The sequence below is a fragment of the Loxodonta africana genome, chromosome 5 (genome assembly GCF_030014295.1).
Source record: "Loxodonta africana isolate mLoxAfr1 chromosome 5, mLoxAfr1.hap2, whole genome shotgun sequence".
NCBI classification, from domain to species: Eukaryota; Metazoa; Chordata; class Mammalia; order Proboscidea; family Elephantidae; genus Loxodonta; species Loxodonta africana.
Window position 1 is genome coordinate 487010 of NC_087346.1, and position 24462 is coordinate 511471.

The window sequence follows — 24462 nt, forward strand, 5'->3', positions numbered from 1 at the left end:
TGTCTTCTATAACCCAGTCTTTTTTCAGGAGGGTATTGTTCATTTTCCAAGTATTTGATTTCTTTTCCCTAGTTTTTCTGTTATTGATCTCTAGTTTTATCGCCTTGTGGTCTGAGAAGATGCTTTGTAATATTTCGATGTTTTGGACTCTGCAAAGGTTTGTTTTATGACCTAATATGTGGTCTATTCTAGAGAATGTTCCATGTGCGCTAGAAAAAAAAGTATATTTTGCAGCAGTTGGGTGGAGAGTTCTGTAGAAGTCAATGAGGTCAAGTTGGTTGATTGTTGTAATTAGATCTTCCGTGTCTCTATTGAGCTTCTTACTGGATGTCCTGTCCTTCTCCGAAAGTGGTGTGTTGAAGTCTCCTACTATAATTGTGGAGGTGTCTATCTCACTTTTCAATTCTGTTAAAATTTGATTTATGTATCTTGCAGCCCTGTCATTGGGTGCGTAAATATTTAATATGGTTATGTCTTCCTGATCAATTGTCCCTTTTATCATTATATAGTGTCCTTCTTTATCCTTTGTGGTGGATTTAAGTCTAAAGTCTATTTTGTCAGAAATTAATATTGCTACTCCTCTTCTTTTTTGCTTATTGTTTGCTTGATATACTTTTTTCCATCCTTTGAGTTTTAGTTTGTTTGTGTCTCTAAGTCTAAGGTGTGTCCCTTGTAGGCAGCATATAGATGGATCGTGTTTCTTTATCCAGTCTGTGACTCTCTGTCTCTTTATTGGTGCATTTAGTCCATTTACATTCAGGGTAATTATAGATAAATAAGTTTTTAGTGCTGCCATTTTGATGCCTTTTTATGTGTGTTGTTGACAATTTCATTTTTCCACATACTTTTTTGTGCTGAGGCGTTTTTCTTAGTAAATTGTGAGATCCTCATTTTCATAGTGTTTGACTTTATGTTAGTTGAGTCGTTACGTTTTTCTTGGCTTTTATCTTGAGTTATAGAGTTGTTATACCTTTTTGTGGTTACCTTATTATTTACCCCTATTTTTCTAAGTAAAAACCTAACTTGTATTGTTCTATATTGCCTTGTATCACTCTCCATATGGCAGTTCAATGCCTCCTGTATTTAGTCCCTCTTTTTGATTATTGTGATCTTTTACCTATTGTCTTCCATGATTCCCTGTTATGTGTATTTTTTTTTTTAATTAATCTTAATTTGTTTGTTTTTGTGATTTCCCTATTTGAGTTGATATCAGGACGTTCTGTTTTGTGACCTTGTGTTGTGCTGGTATCTGATATTATTGGTTCTCTGACCAAACAATATCCTTTAGTATTTCTTGTAGCTTTGGTTTGGTTTTTGCAAATTCTCTAAACTTGTGTTTGTCTGTAAATATCTTAATTTCGCCTTCATATTTGCTGGCAGTTTTTCTCCTTCAGTGTTCTGTATATGTCGTCCCATTCCCTTCTTGCCTGCATGGTTTCTGCTGAGTAGTCAGAACTTACTCTTATTGATTCTCCCTTGAAGGAAACCTTTCTTTTCTCCCTGGCTGCTTTTAAAATTTTCTGTTTATCTTTGGTTTTGGTGAGTTTGATGATAATATGTCTTGGTGTTTTTCTTTTTGGATCAATCTTAAATGGGGTTCGATGAGCGTCTTGGATAGATATCCTTTCGTCTTTCATGATGTCAGGGAAGTTTTCTGTCAGGAGTTCTTCAACTATTTTCTCTGTGTTTTCTGTCCCCCCTCCCTGTTCTGGGACTCCAATCATCCGCAGGTTATCCTTCTTGATAGAGTCCCACATAATTCTTAGGGTTTCTTCATTTTTTTTAATTCTTTTATCTGATTTTTTTTCAGCTGTGTTGGTGTTGATTCCCTGGTCCTCCAGATGTCCCAGTCTGCATTCTAATTGCTCGAGTCTGCTCCTCTGACTTCCTATTGCGTTGTCTAATTCTGTAATTTTATTGTTAATCTTTTGGATTTCTACATGCTGTCTCTCTATGGATTCTTGCAACTTATTAATTTTTCCAGTATGTTCTTGAATAATCTTTTTGAGTTCTTCAACAGTTTTATCGGTGTGTTCCTTGGCTTTTTCTGCAGTTATTCTAATTTCATTTGTGATATCTTTAAGTATTCTATAAATTAGTTTTTTATATTCTGTATCTGATAATTCCAGGATTGTATCTTCTTTTGGGAAAGATTTTGATTCTTTTGTTTGGGGGGTTGGAGAAGCTGTCATGGTCTGCTTCTTTAAGTGGTTTGATATGGATTGTTGTCTCCGAGCCATCACTGGGAAACTAGTTTTTCCAGAAAATCCGCTAAAAAAAAAAAAAATGCAGTCAGACCCCTATCAGAGTTCTCCCTCTGGCTCAGGCTATTTGGATGTTAATGAAGCCGCCTGGGGAGGGTGGGGGAGGGAACAGAGAGATAGGAGAGTAGCATCTCAGAATATAGCCAGAGTTGCTTGTCTTTCTTGGAATGACTATTATATCTGAGATTCCCGTGGGGGCGTCGCCTATCTGTGCTGGCTGTGTGGAGATTGTCCCCGGGGGTCTGGCCCGCTGGAGTCATGGTCAGATCCTCCGCTTCCAGCCCCACGCCCAGCGTCAAGGCTCCCCTACTGGGACGGTGCACTCTCGGCTCCAAAATCAGTCGCTGCCTCCCAGGGACTTCTCGTCCCTCCAGCCGCGTGGCCGTGCCGCCTCCGCGAACCAGGTGGGCCCCCTCCCGGGGTTAGTTCAGGTGGGTAGAGCAGCTCCCCGTGCTTGTGCCGTGACCGAGTGTCCCGGCTGTGACGCTGTTCTCCCCGCTCCAATACCAGTCGCTGCCTCCCGGGGACTTCTCCTATCGGCTGCGTCCCACGCCGCCCGCGTGACCCGGCTGGGCCCCTTCCCGGGGTTAGTTCAGGGGGGTGGAGCAGCTCTCCGTGTTTATGCCATACCTGCGTCCAGTCCAAATCCCAGCGAGACGGTTCCCTGACTGGGACGCTGCTCTTCCTGCTCCAAGACCAGTCACTGCCTCCGGGGGACTTCTCCTACCGGCTGCGTCCCACGCCGCCTGCGGAACCGGCTGGTCTCCCTCCCGCGATTAGTTCAGGGGGGTGGAGCAGCTCTCTGTGCTTGTGCCGTACCTAACTGGTACGCTGGCTCCAGGCTCTGAAAACAATCGCTGCTTCCCCATATTAGTTCGTTCTCCGTCTCTAAATCTGTGTTTGTTGTTCAGAGTTCGTAGATTGTTATGTATGTGATCGATTCACTTGTTTTTCCGTGTCTTTGTTGTAAGAGGGATCCGAGGTAGCGTCTGCCTAGTCCGCCATCTTCCCAAGTATTGCTCCTTACTTTTTATGGTAAAAAGAATCTCATTTGTTTTTAATTGGCAGTAAATGAAATTTCTCTAATTTCCACAAATGGCATTAAAATGGAAGTTTGTGGCTGAAGAGAATGGTATAGTCTAATTGTTCCTTTTTGTATAGAAAAGAATGCCTCATATATGCAAACAGGGAAATTCAGAGAATGTGTGTAAAAGGAGCTGTGTTACCTGTTTCAGAACAGTTGATACTCTTAGGGATTTCCTTTACTGACTCATTTTTTAAAAATCAAAATAAATTATGTTTAAAGGTCCCAGTCTATTTAAATGATTATAATTTCCTAATAACGTCTAATAGCTTAAAATCAACCATCCCCCCAACCCTCTTTACTCTTCTTTAAAAAAGTATACTGTTGTGTTTCTAGGTATGATGGATTACCTTGTTGTATAAGACCGACACTGCCTTAGTTACCTGTTACGCTGCCTTTATGGATTCAGTTGTGTTCCCCCAAAATATATGATGTAAATCCTAAACTCCTATACCTATGAATATAAACCCATTTGGGAATAGGACTTTCTTTGTTATGTTAATGAGCATAGGGTGTGGTTTAAGCCAATCACTTCTGAGGTATAAAAAGAGCAGATTAGGCACAGAGAAGGAAGCACAAACTGAGGGGAGGCACACTCCACATGAAGATCACCAAAGAACTCAAGGAACAGAAGCCGAAAGAGACAAGGCCCTTTCCCTGGACCTGACAGAGAAAGAAAGCCTTCCCCTAGAGCTGGCACCCAAAATTTGGACTTTTAGACTCCTGAATTGTAAGAAAATAGATTTCTGTTTCCTAAAGCCACCCACTGTGGTATATCTGTTATGACAGCACTAAGAAACTGAGACACTGCCATAGTAGAAATAATACAAGTGGGTGGCTTTAAAGAACAGAATTTTTTTTTTTTTTTTTTTCCTCACAGCTTAGAAGGCTAGAAGTCTGAATTCAGGGCATCAGCTCTAAGGAAGGTTCTTTCTCGGTTGGCTTGGGGGGGAGGTCATTTTTCCTTTCAGTTTATGTAGGCCCAGTGTTCCTTGGCATTTGTCCCCCTCCCCAGTGCTTATCTCTGTGTCCATTCTGCAATTTTTAAACCTCAGAAGTGATTAGATTTAGAACCCACCCTACTTGAGTATGGCCTAATTAACATTTCAAAGAAATCCCTATTTCCAAACAGGATCATATTTATACGTATATGGGCCAGGATTTCAATACATGTTTTGGGGGCCATAATTCAATCCATAACAAACACTAATACAAAGAACAACCAGAGAAGCTGAATAAAATATCAGACAAACTTGCTTGAAGTCATCCGAGAAATAGCAGGATAATCAGGACTTTTAGGGGCTAAGGTCCTGGAAAGAAGGACAATGAAATAAGATGATCCCAACATTCTGCTCAGCTTTTCCCCTTCAGGAATTTGACAATTTCCTGTCAGTGCACGACCAGGAGGATGAGAAGCCAAGCAAATAGTGGCTGCAAAACGTCGAAGATGCTGAATAGAACATTTGGTAGTCTCTCAAAGCTGGATAGACAAAAATTGGAGTTCAGGAATGGCAAGGCAGCAAGGACATGAGGAAGCCAAGATGCTGGAGGAAGGGAAATCAAAGAGAGGTAAACTTACATATGGTACTCTTCTCCTTTGAGGCATTTGTAGATTTCTAACTAGCATATAGCCAAGAGTTTAACAAGCTGATTAGAACTTAAGGCATTCTCAAAACACAAAGAGACAAAAATGGATTTTCAGGCTTGCCAAGGAGTTGAGGTCCTGGTAAACACTCCAGGATATATCACAAAAGTAAGTGTGGCAGCAAAAGCAGTGCTCAGAGGCCAATTTTTATCGATAAATAATGCACACATACAAAAAGAAGAAAGAGCCAAAATCAGAGAACTGTCCCTACAACTTGAACAAATAGAAAGTGAGCAACAAAAGAATCCATCAGGCACCAGAAGAAAACAAATAATAAAAATTAGAGTTGAACTAAATGAATTAGAGAACAGAAAAACAATTGAAAGAATTAACAAAGCCAAAAGCTGGTTCTTCGAAAAAATTAACAAAATTGATAAACCATTGGCCAGACTGACTAAAGAAATACAGGAAAGGAAACAAATAACCCGAATAAGAAACGAGAAGGACCACATCACAACAGACCCAACTGAAATTAAAAGAATCGTATCAGATTATTATGAAAAATTGTACTCTAACAAATTTGCAAACCTAGAAGAAATAGATGAATTCCTGGAAAAACACTACCTACCTAAACTAACACATTCAGAAGTAGAACAACTAAATAGACCCATAACAAAAAAAGAGATTGAAATGGTAATCAAAAAACTCCCAACAAAAAAAAGCCCTGTCCTGGATGGCTTTACTGCAGACTTCTACCAAACTTTCAGAGAAGAGTTAACACCACTACTACTAAAGGTATTTCAAAGCATAGAAAATGACGGAATACTACCCAACTCATTCTGTGAAGCCACCATTTCCCTGATACCAAAACCAGGCAAAGACATCACAAAAAAAGAAAATTACAGACCTATATCCCTCATGAACATAGATGCAAAAATCCTCAACAAAATTCTAGCCGATAGAATTCAACAACATATCAAAAAATTAATCCACCATGACCAAGTGGGATTTATACCAGGTATGCAAGGCTGGTTTAATATTAGAAAAACCATTAATGTAACCCACCATATAAATAAAGAAAAAAAGACAAAAACCACATGATCTTATCAATTGATGCAGAAAAGGCATTTGACAAAGTCCAACACCCATTTATGATAAAAACTCTCCCCAAAATAGGAATTGAAGGAAAATTCCTCAATGTAATAAAGGGCATCTATTTTTATACAAAGCCAACAGCCAACATCACTCTATTGGAGAGAGCCTGAAAGCATTTCCCTTGAGAACGGGAACCAGACAAGGATGCCCTTTATCACCGCTCTTATTCAACATTGTGCTAGAGGTCCTAGCCAGAGCAATTAGGCTAGACAAAGAAATAAAGGGCATCTGGATTGGCAAGGAGGAATTAAAATTATCTCTATTTGCAGATGACATGATCTTATATGCAGAAAATCCTAAGGAATCCTCCAGAAAACTACTGAAACTAATAGAAGAGTTTGGCAGAGTCTCAGGTTATAAGATAAACATACAAAAATCACTTGGATTCCTCTACATCAACAAAAAGAACATTGAAGAGGAAATAACCAAATCAATACCATTCACAGTAGCCACCAAGAAGGTAAAATACTTAGGAATAAATCTTACCAAGGATGTAAAAGACCTATGCAAAGCAAACTACAAAGTACTACCATAAGAAACTAAAAAGGACCTACTTAAGTGGAAAAACATACCTTGCTCATGGATAGGAAGACTTAACATAGTAAAAATGTCTATTCTACCAAAAGCCATCTATACATACAATGCACTTCCGATCCAGATTCCAATGTCATTTTTTAATGTGATAGAGAAACAAATCACCAACTTCATATGGAAGGGAAAGAAGCCTTGGATAAGCAAAGCATTACTGAAAAAGAAGACGAAAGTGGGAGGCCTCACTCTACCTGATTTCAGAACCTATTATACAGCCACAGTAGTCAAAACAGCCTGGTACTGGTACAACAACAGGCACATAGACCAATGGAACAGAATTGAGAACCCAGATATAAATCCATCCACATATGAGCAGCTGATATTTGACAAAGGACCAGTGTCAGTTAATTGGGGAAAAGATAGTCTTTTTACCAAATGGTGCTGGCATAACTGAATATCCATTTGCAAAAAAATGAAACAGGACCCATACCTCACACCGTGCACAAAAACTACCTCCAAGTGGATCAAAGACCTAAACATAAAGACTGAAACGATAAAGATCATGGAAGAAAAAATAGGGACACCCTTAGGAGCCCTAATACAAGGCATAAACGGAATACAAAACATTACCAAAAATGATGAAGAGAAACCAGATAACTGGGAGCTCCTAAAAATCAAACACCTATGCTCATCTAAAGACTTCACCAAAAAAGTAAAAAGACCACCTACAGACTGGGAAAGAATTTTCAGCTATGACGTCTCCCACCAGCGCCTGATCTCTAAAATCTATATGATTCTGTCAAAACTCAACCACAAAAAGACAAACAACCCAATCAAGAAGTGGGCAAAGGATATGAACACGCACCTCACTGAAGAAGATATTCAGGCAGCTAACAGATACATGAGAAAATGCTCTCGATTATTAGCCATTAGAGAAATGCAAATTAAAACTACAGATACATGAGAAAATGCTCTCGATCATTAGCCATTAGAGAAATGCAAATTAAAACTACAATGAGATTCCATCTCACTCCAACAAGGCTGGCATTAATCCAAAAAACACAAAATGATAAATGTTGGAGAGGCTGCGGAGACATTGGAACTCTTATACACTGCTGGTGGGAATGTAAAATGGTACAACCACTTTGGAAATCTATCTGGCATTATCTTAAACAGTTAGAAATAGAACTACCATAAAAAAAAAAAAAAACACCATACAACCCAGAAATCCCACTCCTCGGAATATACCCTAGAGAAATAAGAGCCTTCACACAAACAGATATATGCACACCCATGTTTATTGCAGCTCTGTTTACAATAGCAAAAAGCTGGAAGCAACCAAGGTGTCCATCAACGGATGAATGGATAAATAAATTGTTGTATATTCACACAATGGAATACTACGCATCGATAAAGAACAGTGATGAATCTGTGAAACATTTCATAACATGGAGGAACCTGGAAGGCATTATGCTGAGCGAAATTAGTCAGAGGCAAAAGGACAAATATTGTATGAGACCACTATTATAAGATCTTGAGAAATAGTATAAACTGAGAAGAACACTTGCTTTTGTGGTTATGGGGCGGGGGGAGGGAGGGAGGGTGGGAAAGGGTTTTTTACTGATTAGTAGATAAGAACTGCTTTAGGTGAAGGGAAGGACAATACTCAATACATGCAAGGTCAGCTCAACTGAACTGGACCAAAAGCAAAGAAGTTTCCGGGATAAACTGAATGCTTCAAAGGTCAGCGGAGCAAGGGCGGGGGTTTGGGGGCCATGGTTTAAGGGGACTTCTAAGCCAATTGGCAAAATAATTCTATTATGAAAACATTCTGCATCCCACTTTGAAATGTGGCGTCTGGGGTCTTAAATGCTATCAAGCGGCCATCTAAGATGCATCAATTGGTCTCAACCCACCTGGATCAAAGGAGAATGAAGAACACCGAGGTCAAATGATAACTATGAGCCCAAGAGACAGAAAGGGCCACATGAACCAGAGACCTACATCATCCTGAGACCAGAAGAACTAGTTGGTGCCCGGCCACAATCGATGACTGCCCTGACAGGGAGCACAGCAGAGGACCCCTGAGGGAGCAGGAGATCAGTGGGATGCAGACCCCAAATTCTCACAAAAAGACCATACTTAATGGTGTGACTGAGACTGGAGGAATCCCGGTGGCCATGGTCCCCAAACCTTCTGTTGGCCCAGGACAGGAACCATTCCCGAAGACAACTCATCAGACACGGAAAGGACTGGACAATGGGTAGGAGAGAGATGCTGATGAAGAGTGAGCTATTTGTATCAGGTGGGCACTTGAGACTGTGTTGGCATCTTCTGTCAGGAGGGGGGATGGGAGGATAGAGAGAGTTGGAAGCAGGCAAAATTGTCACGAAAGGAGAGACTGGAAGGGCTGACTCATTAGGGGGAGAGCAAGTGGGAGTACAGAGCAAGGTGTATATAAACTTATATGTGACAGTTTGACTTGATTTGTAAACGTTCACTTGAAGCTCAATAAAAGTTAATAAAAAAAAAAGTAAGTGTGAACCAAAACAGACCAATCTTTAATATGACTAAAACTCAGAAATAAGCTCAATTTCTGAAATAAATAGAATCATCGTTACTTTCACTGCATGTCTAAAGAAACATACATGTTCTTTGGAGGAAGATAGCATCATCCAGAACCTATATAATTGTTTTATTGTCTGATGTTCAATAAAAAAATTAGCAGGCATACTATGGGACATGACTAAAAGAAAACACAGACAATAGAATCAAACCCACAGATGATCCAGATAGTGAAGTTATCAGACTTTTAAAGATTGTTTATTTAAGAAAACACATGACAACATGGAGCATTTCATGACATAACTGGAATAAAAAATTAAAATTCCAGAACACAAAAAAATAATGTTGTTGTTGTTAGGTGCCATCTAGTTGGTTCGGATTCATAGGGACCCTACGTGTAACAGAGCAAAACACTGTCCCATCCTGTGTCATTCTCACAATCATTGCTATGTTTGAATCCATTGTTGCACCCACTCTGTCAATCCATCTCATTGAGGGTCTTCCTCTTTTTATAATCCTCTACCTTACCAAGCATCATGTCCTTCTTGAAAGACTGGTCTCTCATGATAACATGTCCAAACTACATAAGATGAAGTCTCACCATCCTTTCTTCTAAGGAGCATTCATTCTGTACTTCTTTCAAGACAGATTTGTTCATTTTCTAGCAGTCCACAATATATTCAATATTTTTCAACAACACTATAATTTAAAGTCTTTGATTCTTTTTGGTCTTCCTTATTCATCTTTCACTTGCGTATGAGGTGATTGAAAACACCATGGCTTGGGTCAGGTGCACCTTAGTCCTCAAAGTCACATCCTTTGCTGTTTAATGCTTTAAAGAGGTCCTTTGCAGCAGATTTTCCCAGTGCAATACATCGTTTGATTTCTTGACTGCTGCTTCCATGGATGTTGACCATAGATCCAAATAAAATGAAATCCTTGACAACTTTTTGAAGGTAAGTACCTAGGTCACGATAAACCCTATATGAGTGTAAGATATTGCACTTTAAAAAAAAAAATGGTTAGCAGCCAAATTCTTAACCACTACACCATCAGAGTTTCCATTGGAAACATAGTATGTAGTTAATATATAAACAGTTTCATGTTCCTTTAAAAAGTCAACATTGTATTGTGAGCATTTTCCCATGTCTTAAAATTGTCTTTTATGAGCCCATCTCCAGCGTTGTAGCCCTCAAGACTTCAACCCCAAACCACATAAATCTATCCGAAACATAAAATTAACCTTGTCACTTTCCTGTTTAAAAATCCTCTTTAACAAAAAAAAAAATTTTTTTTTTTTTTCCTCTTACATGATAATAAGATCGAAGCCTCCAGGATTTTCCCTGCCTCCATAAACTCAAACATAATCTCTTGCCATGTCTTTTATGGTCCAGAAATGCCAGTGAGCTTTCTTATGTACACAAGTTTTCTATGCTATTCCTGGGCTCGTCGTGTATTGGCTTATGCTGTCTCATCTGCCTTGCTCCCCGATTCTTATTTGCCTGGCTAACTCCTAGTCACCACTGAAGACTTGACCCTGTCAGTATTTTCTTCAGGAAGCTTCCCTAATCCCCACAGCCTAGGTCAGGTACTTTTCTTCTGTGCTGTCCAATCTCCTGGGTCCATCTCTAACATAATACCACATTACATAAAAATTGTCTGTTAATGTACAGAGTTTGGCCACTAACCAAAAAGTTGGCAGTTTGAATCCACCAGCTGCTCCTTGGAAACCCTATTTGTTCTACTCTGTCCTATAGGGTCACTCTGTCCTACAGGGTCACTATGAGTTCTACTCTGTCCTATAGGATCACTATGAGTTGGAATCAACTCGACAGCAATGGGTTTGGTTTTACGCTCATAGGACAGTATCTGACATGTAGTAGGTGTTCAATACATGTGTATGGAATTAGACATGCATTGAATAAACAACTATTCCCAAGAATGTTATAACAGCTTGGCCAAATGAATCGACATCCCAGATATGGATCCCCTTCACACTCTACCAAGAAATACTGAGCACAAGAGCTTAGAAAACAGTCTTAACAAAGAGGGCTCATACCTCGAAAGAGCAAAGACTAAGAAACATGAGTAGAGCATAAGCCAAAGGAAACTTCTACGGTAAACTAAATTCCAACTGAGCTATTTCATCACGAAATGTAGCTGGGCAAAGAAATTCCCCTGGAGAGTAATCAAAAGGTCACTCCACAGGTCATGAGAGAATAAGGGAAAGGACACTTTATTCTCTTGTCAACAAGATTTAAACATTTAAAAATCAGCCACGTATGTTTCCAAATAATCACTTTAACTACATAAGTAAAATGTAAAAAAGAAAGTTTATGGAATTTTCAGCACACAAATATATTTGCATATTGTAAAGAGGACATATATCTAAGATTGTTTCTTCCCTCTTCTTTTCCTTCACTTTGAAGCACCTCAGATGTGGGAGAAACTAAATTCTCTTTAAAAGTTCCCCTTACCTCCTCCCTTGGCATTTTATTCACCATGAAGTGGCTCAAACAACAGAGTGAAAACAGTTAAAGGTAGTGATTTCTTTATTTTGGCCTGTTTCATCGTGCTGTAGGATAAAATAAAATCCACCTTTTTCTTACTGTTAAAGGGTCATCTCTCCCAGACACTCAACATCAATAGTTCTCCTACATCGTGTTTGCTCATGAGTCAGCCCACGGGCTGAGATGGCCTCCCGGCTTGTCTCCTGACTTCTACAGTGTTGGAAATAGGAAAATCAGTTTGAAGCAACAACCACAGATACCACAAAGAACGCTTCCAACGCTACCTCAGCTAGTCTTTGCTCCCTTCCCCAGTGTCTGTCTTGCATTCACCTTTGGGCTGCAATCCTTGACCTTTCTGCCAGGCAGGACACACCACTCTTTGATTTTCACTAGTCTGGGAGGCTAGGAAGAGGAGGGACTACAGAAGGAGAGGTTCCTGGATCTGGGCTATGACCTCTAACTTGGCCCAGACGTCCTCGTAGGAGCAGAAGCTCAGCTTCCGTTGTACACTGGAGACTCCAGGCTGATTCTCATCCGGAATGTCCTCATTTCACCTTTATGCTAGTTGTTCTCAGGACTGTCCTTCTTCCCCTACGTATTAACTGTGTCCCAGGGTGGGTAACAGAATAATGGACTCATAGGATCTCAAGACATGAAGTGACTTTTAATACCTTTTACTAAAACTTTTAGTTGGAATGTGTTGATTCCCTACAACATCCTAAAAAGTAGTCATCCAAACTGTATACATTTTAAAAATGTAATTTTAACCATCATTTATTATGCCCTTTCTGTGGTTATTATGCTAAAATCTTTACCGGTGCTTTTTAATTGTGTCATCACAATATCATTATAGTTACAATTACTGTCTCTGTTTTACAGATAGGAAGACAGAAGCTTAAAGAAATTAAATATGTCCAAAGTTACATAGATAACAAATGGCAGACTCAAATCCAGGTGTTTCTGACACTAAGTCTGATATTCTTAATATTATACCCACCTGCCTATAACTTAATACCTGCAGTGATGGAGCACTCATTACCCAAATCATGTCCCATTCCATCCTATTAGACCATTTTTACATTTCTCTAAAATCTGTCCACCTGTAATTTCCACTCATCAGCACTAATTCTCTTTCTTACTTAATTCTGCACAGAAGAAAATCTTTCTCTTTCCACTGGGTATGACTTTAAGCAGCTGAGTACAGTAATGTCCCCTTCTCTAGGTCATCTCTTCCTTTTTATGCCCTGGTCCCTCCCTTGGGCCTCAACTCCTATAAATCTCATATATAACCTTCCCTATCTCTTCCACCAAGACTGGTTAAGCGCTCAGCTGCTAATGGAAAGTTTGATAATCTGAACCCACCCAACTGCTCCATCAGGAGAAGACCTGGAGATCTGCTCCTGTAAAGATTCCAGCCTTGGAAACCTTGTGTCACATAAGGTACTAGAACATCAAATGGGAATAACAATAATACATACCTCATGGGGTTGTAATGAGGACTAAATTTTGTAAAATGCTTACCACTGTGTCTGGCTCTTGTTAAATGAATAAAATAGGGTTATGAGAGTTAATGGGTCAGTGAAAACGAGGGGACATCAAGGAGATGAACTCAAACATACTAACAATTGTGAAGATGGCACAGGACTGGGCAATGTTTTGTTCCGTTACACATGCGTTGCCATGAGTCAGAGTCAACTTGATGGCAACTAACAGCAGCAACATGTATATCACAGCTCAGCAGGCAGGAGTGGTTTATTAATAAGAATAACCTAATGACACAGGAATATTCACTGTAAAAGTCAAGAATTTGAGATTCAGAGAAGTTAAGCAATTTTTCTAAGCTCATCCAGCTAGTATCTCAGATAGAATTTGAACTTGGGCCTTTTTGATTCAAAACCCACCCATTCTCTTAATCACTAAGCTATACCACCTTAATCAGAAAGGAAATAAAATATTTTCACATTAATGTGGAGTTTGATAGTCCTTTTCTCCTTGGGGAAACATTGGTGGTGTAGTAGTTAAGTGCTACAGCTGCCAACCAACAGGTTGGCAGTTCAAATCCGCCGGGGGCTCCTTGGAAACTCTACGGGGCAGTTCTACTCTGTCCTATAGGGTTGCTGTGAGTCAGAATCAACTTGACCGCAGTGGGTTTGGTTTTGGTTTGGTTTTCTCCTTGGGTTGGAGCTCGGCCAGCAGAATGCCATCCTGTCCTCTCCCTGCTCTTTCCCTATCCCTAGGGGCAATTGCCTTCCCTATTCCATGTCAACTCATACAGGTAGATTCCTGTGGACCACTAATATGTACTGCTCCTCAGAAAAACCCAAATGCACACACAACCAGATCCCAAGCCAAAGGTGGGACTCCCCCACCCCCACTAAATTTGCTGTTACAAATAATCAAGCTGCAATAAGCACCATCCTGCATACAACTTTTCGTATTTGGCTAATTATTTTAGAGTAAATATCCAGAAGTAGAATTACTATATCAAAGGGTATAGGCATTTTCTTGGCTCATTTCATCCTGCCAAATTGTTTTCCAAAGGCACTGTGTAAATTCATATGGCATTGGTATTATAATTATATTTATATTATTTATAATACACCATTTATGCCTTTATCTCTGTATTTATAATATTAAATTTAAAAGGTGTACTATGTGTAAAAGTTATAGTATTTATACTTCGGGGGAGCAGGGTGTTAATTTATTAGGTGAAATATATACATTTCTTAATTAGTAATATTAAATATATCCCCTCCCCCATTTTTAAAGTTTGTATTTCTCCGCTAACAAATTGTCTCTTCATGTCGTTTGCACATTTATCTGTGTGGCTACAATATGATATATCTTACTGATGGCTAAGGAGAGAATTATGGGAAAGTGTAAAATACTACTAAAAGCAAAACATTGTTATGCTTTTTTATTTAATACGAAGCCATTTTGTTGAATGACCACATTTTGAGCAAGTGCAGCTGTTGATGTTCTAAGTTTCATAAGAATAATATTGGAAACTTTATGCAACTCCTTTGCTATGTTATAAAAGGTTCAGTTACCCTTGCTCACACTGACCTACTCTTTACCTCTTCACTTCTACTTGCCAGAAGAGCAGAAACAGGACCCTTTGGGGATGCCACCCTCTCCCCTACTGTTCTCTCCAACCTGAGGCGAACTTTCTCCTACTTCCTAGAGCTTCTCAGTGATGGTGAGGTCAGCCTACTCTTTGGACTCCAGAACTAGTTATAGAAACTTGAACCCCCATGATCTCTCAGGGTCTGCTTCTGTGAAGGTTTTGGCCTCTGCTTCTTCTATGGCCCTTAGTAGCTGTCATTGTGCCTAGCACAACACAGGTACTCAGTCACCATTGAACTAAACTGATACCTTCCCCTGGAGAAATCTCCTAAATGACCACCTTCAGACCACCTTATATCCCAGAGGCTCATGCTGTCATTCTTCCTTTCAATCTCAAATAAATTAGCCCTTTTATTCTGTCACGGAGCCCTGGTTAAGCATTCAGCTGCTAAGTGAAAAGATCAGCAGTTCAAATCCACCTGCCGCTCCTTGAAAGCCCCTCGGGGCAGGTCTACTCTGTCTTATAGGGTCACTATGAGTTGGAATAGATTCGACAGTAACAAGTTTGGTTTGGTTTGCTTTTTTTTTCCTGTCATATGTCTCCTCTCTGCACCCCTTTCCTGTTCTGGACTACAACCTTTCCTGTTTTCTGACAGATTTTTCTCTTGTAGTTCCTTCCTTTCGGTAGCTTTCATTTCACCCTCTTCTCTGGTTTGTCATACTCTACCTTGAAAACATGTGAATATATGCCTTATAGAAATAAAAACAAATTTTATTCCGCCTAGCTTTTCTTTTCGAAATGTACTGTAACTACTTTTTATAGTCTAAATCCAAAAATTCTATCCACCCACAGATCCAGCTCTTCACCGTGAAGGTAGTGTTGATGAAGCAGCAAAGAGCGGGTACATGCCACTGCCAGCTTCTTGAAAAGGTAAGAGTAGCGTTCCAGTTATGTATTGCTGGCTTAAAATGGCAAACATTTCATTACACAGTAAAACCTGCAAAATCTGGAACCTGCATAAAGTGGAAACCTGTCAGAGAAGGAAAACTCAAATATTTTCCACTAAATAGAGAGCAATAGAAAAGTGGTAAGGCTGCACCCTCTCAAAGGTGGAAAACTTGTGAGACCTGAAAAAACAAGACAGACATGTCGACTTCCGGCTTTCACTGGTTCTCACCATTTTATGAACAAGGTATTTGGACAGAGCTCAGCTGGGTGAGTCTTCTGTTCTACTGACATTGATGGAGATTACTTGGTGGTGCTCAGCTGGCAGATGGGCTTTATCTAGAGGTTACAATATGGTTCACTCTCATGCCTGGTGCCTTTGTGGGAGGGCTGGAAGCGCCTACGTGAGGCCTCTCCATCATGACAGCCTCGGAGAAGTTGGACTTCTTATTTGATGGCCTGGGTCTCCAAAAGTAAGTGCTCCGGTGAACAAGACGAAAATTGCAAGAACTTTTATGCTACAACCTCAAAAGCCACATACATCAGCTCTTTTATATTCTATTGGTTATATCATTCATGAGCCTGCCCAGATGCAAGGGGAGGGGACGTGTCAAAGAATTTGAGATTATGTTTTAAAACTACTACATGTGGGTAGATAAAGAACAACTGGTAAGGATCCAGGGATAGGGTTTGGGTGAGGGTCAAGGATTAAACATTGGTAGCAGAGCTTCACTAGAGCTGGCAAGGAATAATATCCACCCCCATACATTTTATACTACACTTAATGTTCTTCACTGTCTCTTCTTAGCTACCAGCTTTGAACCCTAAAAATGCCACCGTAGTTGTTCTCCATAACATCACCAGTAATGTTACATCCAAACCCAACAGATTTTCTTTATTTGGGTCCTCTTAACATCTCTTCTGAACTTGACGCTGGTTTAAGGGCCAACCTCTTCTTCATCTTCAAATACCGTTGTTCTATGGCTGGATACACTGCTGTTTCTTCTCCTACCTCCACCTTTGACAAACCCATTCCTCCCAGTCTCCACCTTTGAGTAATTCCTTGGTTTGGCCCTTGACCCCATTGTTCTAGTCTCATTGTTCTCACTCCCATGTAAAGTACACCCACCCTCATCACTTCTATATCACCAGTTCCCAAATATCCGCAGCTCTGAGTTCTCACTCTTTTAGCATATTTTATAGCTTCCTGTGGTAGCGCTCTACCTAGATATCACCAGCATCCCTGCCAAATAATTCCAAGACTTTAAAAGATGCTCTCCTTGTTTTGCCTATAAAATTACCTCCCTTTTTCAACTCTCTTGCGTCATCACTGAGCCTGCTACCCAAGTTCTTAGTTTTAGGATCATCTTTTAAAAACCTTTGACTCCACATCTAATCATTCAGAAAGCTGTGTTGTTTATCAGATTAAATGTGACATTTATATGAGAGAACTTTATACCATGTGAAGTACTGTACAGACATAGGTGATGACCTGAATTCATACTCAAGCTAGATTGTCAGGGCCTGCTCTCAGCTGACCCCATTTGGCTTCTGTGGGTTCATCTCTTACCAACTTCTTACCCTCGCTCTTCTTTCTCATCAGCCAATTTCTCAGTTAGTCAGACCAACAGAACACATTCTGGTATATTCAACTTGCTATTCCCAACATGTGTTTTTTTTTTTTTTTTTATTATTCCCAACATGTGTTACTTTTAATGCATGCCTTTTAATTGCTTCATTTGCTCTTTATTTCAAAAGTATTTGCTGAGGAGAAAACTCACCGTCTCTTCCTTTTCTGTTGTGTCTATTTAAGCCTACTGTATTTTCAACATTTGCCTCCTCAGGCAAGTCCCTCAAGTCTGACCTCCCCTGGAAGTCTCTCAAGACTGGCTTCTTGCGCAGTACACACAACCCTTGATTACTGAGGGCTTGGAAATTAATCTGTAGGAGCTTCAAGTCTTATTCCCCTAGCCTGTGGAGGAGATGACTCTGTGACTTCCATTGACTCTTTTTTGGATTAAGTTCAGTGCTGGGTTCTAGCAAGTTCTAGCTCCTAATCATGAATACTGGCAACATCCAAAGGATCTTTGGTTTATTTGGAGTTTCTGGAACTTGGGGCCTGATGTTTTCCCCTTCCTTCTTTCTCCTGCTCCCCGTGACTTCCCATTATGTTTCCATAGGGTATTTTAAAATAATAAGTGCAGCCTCAAAGTAAATTTTTCCACAAAGAAGTATGAAAAGCTCCTGACCCCCAAGCTAAACTCACCTCCGCAGTCCACAACACACACATTCCCAAAACCAACCTGTTGCCCTGGAGTCAGACTCATGGAGACCCTAAAGGACAGAGTAGAACTGCCTGGTAGGGTTTCCAAGTAGCGCCTGGTAGATGGCACATAACCACTATGCCACCAGGGCTTACACACACACGTTACATGTTTTATCATTCCAGGTAAGCAGCAGGATTTCAGAGATAGTAACTGTGAAACCATATTTTATACGGGCGGAAACAAAAGCCCGAGTAAAGGCGATTTGCCCAGGGTCACAGGGCCGGTAAGGGGCAGAGTTGCAGCTGGAGCCAAGTGTGACCTGCCAGTGTCCTTTCCACTGCACCCCCTAAGAAATGTAATTAAAAAGACCAAGTGATACCTCACTTTGTATAGCGCTTTAGTAATTTACTACTTGACTTCGTCCTACAAAAATACGTGATAAAACGAAAACACTTTCTTTTAAAAGTTCAGAGTGTCCCTGGTTCCTGTCTGGGATTTTTCCGAGTCTGAACTTGGTGGTTGGAAAGAAATCGAGAGGATGAGAAGTCAAAAGGAGAGGAAATGGGAGCAGAGAAGGCTGCGCGTTGCCATCAAGGTTCCAAGGGAGTGAGAGGAACGAGAGGAGGCGCACCCCGCTCTCGCCCCTTCCCGCAGTGCTCTGGCTGGGCGGGATCTTCTATCAGGCTCTCTAAGATCGCGTTTGTTTCGGGGAGCCTCCACCAGCTGCCCATCCCAGCAGAGGGAGCGTAGCCGAAGGTGATAGACTAGGGAGGAACCCGCCGTGAATTCGCCGAGTGCAGGGCGAAGATGGAGAGGCGTAGGTCGAGGGCTTTCGGGCTAGAGGGTGGCGCCCGAGGCACTGAGTGAGGATGGAGGGTGGGAGGACCCGGCGCCCCAGGGCACGTCCCTACCAGCTCCTTTGCCCGGCTCTTTCGAGACCTCCTGCAGTCCAGCCTCCGAGTGGCCGGGCTATATAAGTCACCCTCCTGGGGCAGGGGCGCACGGTGCTCGCCAGCCCTGGGAGCGGTGGGTCCTCCTGGCACGAGGGTGGGGAGGAGGCAGACGCGGCCGGAATCGGCCCCACTACTGCGCTCCGCGTGCAGCCGACTGCTGGCGCACCTGCCACGGCTGCAGCCACCGCCTCGTGGACCGTCCCAGAGTTTGCTGCCCTGACAGGACTCCAAGGCCACAGGAGAGGAAGAAACTTCCACCTTCGGGGCTGAAGCCCTTCTCCCGTTACACCAGCGCCTCCCTCCGCTTCCTGAGTGAAGACCGTAGGCCAGACGACCGCAGACGTGCCCCGGACCATGGTGGGGGTCAAGATCTTCTCAGCGGGAGTGGCGGCCTGCTTGGCAGATGTAATTACCTTCCCGCTGGTCGCGGCCAAAGTTCGGCTGCAGATAGAGAGCGAAGTGGGACTTCAGGATATGGAGGGAACACCATTTGTGTGGCCCCTTTGATGCCCGGCGTTGGTATACTGGCCATTTCTGTAATTTGGCCTTGTCACAAAAAAGAATGCTTTAGGGTGGAAAACTGGAAATTTTCCCAGGATTAAGGGAAGAACCTCAATAGTCAAAGAGAATGGGTTGACTGCTACATCTCTAAAAAGTTAGGGTGCATTAAGTGTGCTAAGAGCTAGGAATATCAGCCTCTCCTTAGTTTACAAGCCAGGCCCTCTTCCCTCTTCTTTGATTCTTCAGGGATACTTTCCCAACCTAACTTAGGGGCCCTGAAGAGTTTGTTGAGGGGTGTTCAAAGCCCGTTTTGTAGCCAGCCTACAACTACGTGCATGAGTGTGTATGGTGTGGGGAGGGGGCACCGCGAGAATAAAAAAGAATTTAAAATGTGAACATGATGAAAAAAAGATGGACAGCCTGATGCCAGTCTATTCCCCCGCAAAGTACCAGTACCAACTGCCACTGAGTCTACTCGGACTCATGGCATCTTCCCCTGTGTCAGAGTAGAACTGTGCCCCACAGGGTTTTCACTGGCTGAGTTTTCAGAAGTAAACCATCAAGCCTTTCTTTTGAGGTGCCTTTGTTTGTATTTGAACCTCCAACCGTTTGGTTTGCAGCTGAGCGTGTTAACCATTTGTACCACCCACAGATTCTGCTTCAGGAGGTAGGACCCCCTTACTCAATTTTCACTTCCTTCTGACCTGCACCTTTCTTGTTTCCAGATCCAAGGTGAATGCCAGACCTCCAGTGCCATTAGGTATAAAGGTGTCCTGGGAACAATCACTACTCTGGCAAAAAAGGAAGAGCCAATGAAACTCTATAGTGGGCTGCCTGCTGGCCTTCAGAGACAAATAAGCTTTGCCTCTCTTAGGACTGGCCTCTATGATATGGCCCAGGAGTATTCCACTGCAGAGAAAGAAAGTAACAAGTGTTCCCAGGAGGGGCAGAGAGCTAGAGAGGCATACCTTGATCATGGCTGTATTAAAACATGTAACACACAGGGTAGTGGTTTTCACAACACACTGGCAAGTCGGCAGTAATATTTGAAGTTTTTTCCCCAGAATATTAGCTTGGTACTCATTGTTTGTAGAAAGTACAAAATGAATTTTTCAGATGCAGATTTATTTTTGTAAAACTCACCCAGTCATTGAACTAATTCTATGCCCAGCTCCTTGCAAGCATGATAAGAGTAAAATAAAAATACTAATGAAAAGAATTTCTGCAATTTTATCTACTTCTATGTGCCATGGAAACCCTGGTGGCATAGTGGTTAAGTGCTATGGCTGCTAACCAAAAGGTCAGCAATTCGAATCAGCCAGGCGCTCCTTGGAAACTCTATGGGGCAGTTCTACTCCGTCCTATACGGTCGCTATGAGTCAGAATCGACTCGACGGCAGTGGGTTTTTTTTTTTTTTTTTGGTTTTCTGTGTGCCATGCTATGTGCTTTATAGATATTATTTTGCTTAAGTCTCAACTCTGTGAGGAAGATGTTATTACTCCTATTTTACAGATGAGAAAACAGAATTAGAGAACCTAAGTCCTTGATGAGTCAATGTTATTGAACCATCACTTTAATTACAGGGACTTAGCTTCACTTTGAATGTCATTGTGTGGATAATTTTAAATTTATATAATTGTATAACTATAAATGATTCCATAAAATTGTTATCTAAAGGTTACTCAAAGCAGAAATGATGAAATCTGCCGAGGAAGTCACTTAGATTCGTTTTCCCCTCTGCGTATCTCCTTCGTTCTGGCTGTCTGCTCTACATGAAAGCGCTCTGACGTTTACTCGCTGTGCGGTCCGGTGCGTGTGACTCACCCCCTCTGATACTCAGTTTTCCATGGGGAATGAGAATAACAGTTTCTACCTCCACAGTATTTGGTACTGTCTTTTAAAGATGGGGTATCCTAAACTAATTCATGAATTTTCTCAAAAAGGATTACACTAGAGGTCAAACAATGAAATGCTATAGCCCTTTAAAAGTATAAATTTTAATTGTAAATAGTTTCAAGACTATTTGTAGTTTTATTAAATATTGTCTAGAGTGAAATAAGCCAGTTTTTTTTTTTTTTAATTTCAAGTCAAAAATCACGTTCTTGGCTTCTTTCTTCTTATTTTTGTCCCCTTGGGAACGGTTTGTCCACTCGGACTTTTCTTAAGGCCACTAGGTCCAATCATTGACATTATCACTGATCAAGAAATACTGGTGACAGAAGCCTCTTCCCTTTTGGGAAATATTGAAAAACAGACCTAAAGAGAGGAAAGAACCAGGCCACTGTATAAATGAGTATTATGTTTTCTTTTTCCTTGAAAGTCTCCTTTTTTTTAATTTCCATCAACTTTGAAGTTTTCTACCCTTGCTGTGGTTTAGTGCCTGATCAACAGGTGAGCAGGCCTTAGGGAAGGAGAAGAAATGGAGGGGTACGGAAATACTGACCACTGAAAATTAAAAAGGCATGTGGAAGCACTTTAGGTCTTTTTGTTTTGTTTTGTTTTTTTAAGCTTCATAAATATCCCCCCCCCACCCCCCGCCCACCCCATAACTCCAGCTAGTTTAGAAAGCAAGATCGCTGCTGGCTTAAGGACTGGAGGAGTGGCAGTGTTCACTGGCAACCCACAGAGGTCGTGGAGGCTAGACTTCAAGCACAGAGCCATCTACATGGTCTCAAACCGTGCTACACTGGGACTTACAATGCTGACAGAATCATAGCAACAACAGAAGGCTTGACAGGTCTTTGGAAAGGTAACTAACTTCAAAGCAGATTTTTTAATTTTTTTTATTTTTATTGTGCTTTAAGTGAAAGTTTACAAATCAAGTCAGTCTCTCATAGAAAAATTTATATACACCTCGCTATATACTCCTAATGGCTCTCCCCCTAATGAGACAGCACACTCCTTCCCTCCACTCTCTGTTTTCGTGTCCATTTGGCCAGCTTCTGATCCCCTTTGCCCTCTCATCTCCCCTCCAGACAGGAGATGCCAACATAGTCTCATGTGTCCACTTGATCCAAGAAGCTCACTCTTTACCAGTATCATTTTCTATCCCATTGTCTAGTCCAATCCTTGTCTGAAGAGTTGGCTTTAGGAATGGTTCCTGTCTTGGGCTAACAGAAGGTCTGGGGACCATGACCTCCGGGGTCCTTCTAGTCACAGTCAGATCATTAAGTCTGGTCTTTTTACGAGAATTTGGGGTCTGCATCCCACTGCTCTCTTGCTGCCTCAGGGGTTCTCTGTTGTGTTCCCTGTCAGGGCAGTCCTCGGTTGTAGCCAGGCACCATCTAGTTCTTCTGGTCTCAGGCTGATGTAGTCTCTGGTTTATGTGGCCCTTTCTGTCTCTTGGGCTCGTAATTACCTTGTGTCTTTGGTGTTCTTCATTCTCCTTTGATCCAGGTGGGTTGAGACCAATTGATGCATCTTAGATGGCCGCTTGCTAGTGTCTAAGACCCAAGATGCCACGCTCCAAAGTGGGATGCAGAATGTTTTCTTGACAGATTTTATTATGCCAATTCACTTAGATGTCCCCTGAAACTATGGTCCCCAAAGCCCCACCCCTGCTATGCTGGCCTCTGAAGCGTTCAGTTTATTCAGGAAACTACTTAGCTTTTGTTTTAGTCCAGTTGTGCTGACCTCTCCTGTATTGTGTGTTGTCTTTCCTTTCACCTAAAATAGTTATCTACTATCTAATTAGTGAAAACCCTCTCCTTCCCTCCTTTCTTCCCACCTCTTCTAACCATCAAAGAATATTTTCTTCTCTGTTTAAACTATTTCTTGAGTTCTTATAATAGTGGTATTATAAAATATTTTTCCTTTTGCCACTGACTAATTTCACTCAGCACAATGCCTTCCAGATTCCTCCATGTTATGAAATGTTTCACGGATTCATCATTGTTCTTTATCAATGTGTAGTATTCCATTGTGTGAATATACCATAATTTTTTTTATCCATTCTTCTGTTGATGGGCACCTTGGTTGCTTCCATCTTTTTGCTATTAAACAGTGCTGCAATGAACATGGGTATGCATATATCTGTTCGCGTAAAGGCTCTTATTTCTCTAGGATATATTCCAAGGAGTGGGATTGCTGGATCGTATGGTAGTTCTATTTTTAGCTTTTTAAGGAAGCGCCAAATCGATTTCCAAAGTGGTTGTACCATTTTACATTCCCACCAGCAATGTGTAAGTGTTCCAGACACTCCACAACCTCTCCAACATTTATTATTTTGTGTTTTTTGGATTAATGCCAGCCTTGTTGGAGTGAGATAAAATCTCACTGTAGTTTTGATTTGCACTTCTCTAATTTTTTAATGGCTAATGATCATGAGCATTTCCTCATGTATCTGTTAGCTACCTGAATGTCTTCTTTAGTGAAGTGCCTGTTCATATCTTTTGCCCATTTTTGAATTGAGTTATTTGTCTTTTTATAGTTGAGGATCATGTAGATTTTAGAGATCAGGCGCTGATCGGAAATGTCATAGCTAAAACTTTTTCCCAGTCTGTAGGTGGTCTGTTTTACTCTTTTGGTGAAGTCTTTGGATGAGCATAGGTGTTTGATTTTTAGGAGCTCCCAGTCATCTGATTTCTCTTCTTCACTGTTAGTAATGTTTCATATACTGTTTATGCCATGTATTAGGGCTCCTGATGTTGTCCCTATTTTTTCTTCCATGATCTGTATCGTTTTAGATTTTATACTTAGGTCTATGATCCATTTTGAGTTAGTTTTTGTGCATGGTGTGGGGTATGGGTCTTGTTTCATTTTTTTGCAGATGGATATCCAGTTATGCCAGCACCATTTGTAAAAAAGACTGTCTTTTGCCCATTTAACTGACTTTGGGCCTTTGTCAAATATCAACTACTCATATGTGGATGGATTTATGTCCGGATTCTCAATTCTGTTCCATTGGTCTATGTATCTGTTGTTGTACCAGTACCAGGCTGTTTTGACTACTGTGATGGTATAATAGGTTCTGAAATCAGGTAGAATAAGACCTCCCAATTTGTTCTTCTTTTTCAAGTAATGCTTTACTTATCT

General features: G+C 41.2%; 1 protein-coding gene across 1 annotated transcript in view; it reads left to right on the forward strand.

Annotated features, from left to right (window-relative positions):
• The window catches only part of UCP1 (uncoupling protein 1), a 50192-nt gene that overhangs the window by 13872 nt on the left and 11858 nt on the right, over positions 1-24462 (forward strand). Inside the window, 6 exon segments of the mRNA XM_064286259.1 lie at positions 18156-18256; positions 18969-19158; positions 19240-19385; positions 20153-20358; positions 21988-22043; positions 22046-22177. Coding sequence (XP_064142329.1) covers positions 18156-18256; positions 18969-19158; positions 19240-19385; positions 20153-20358; positions 21988-22043; positions 22046-22177 — 831 coding nt within the window.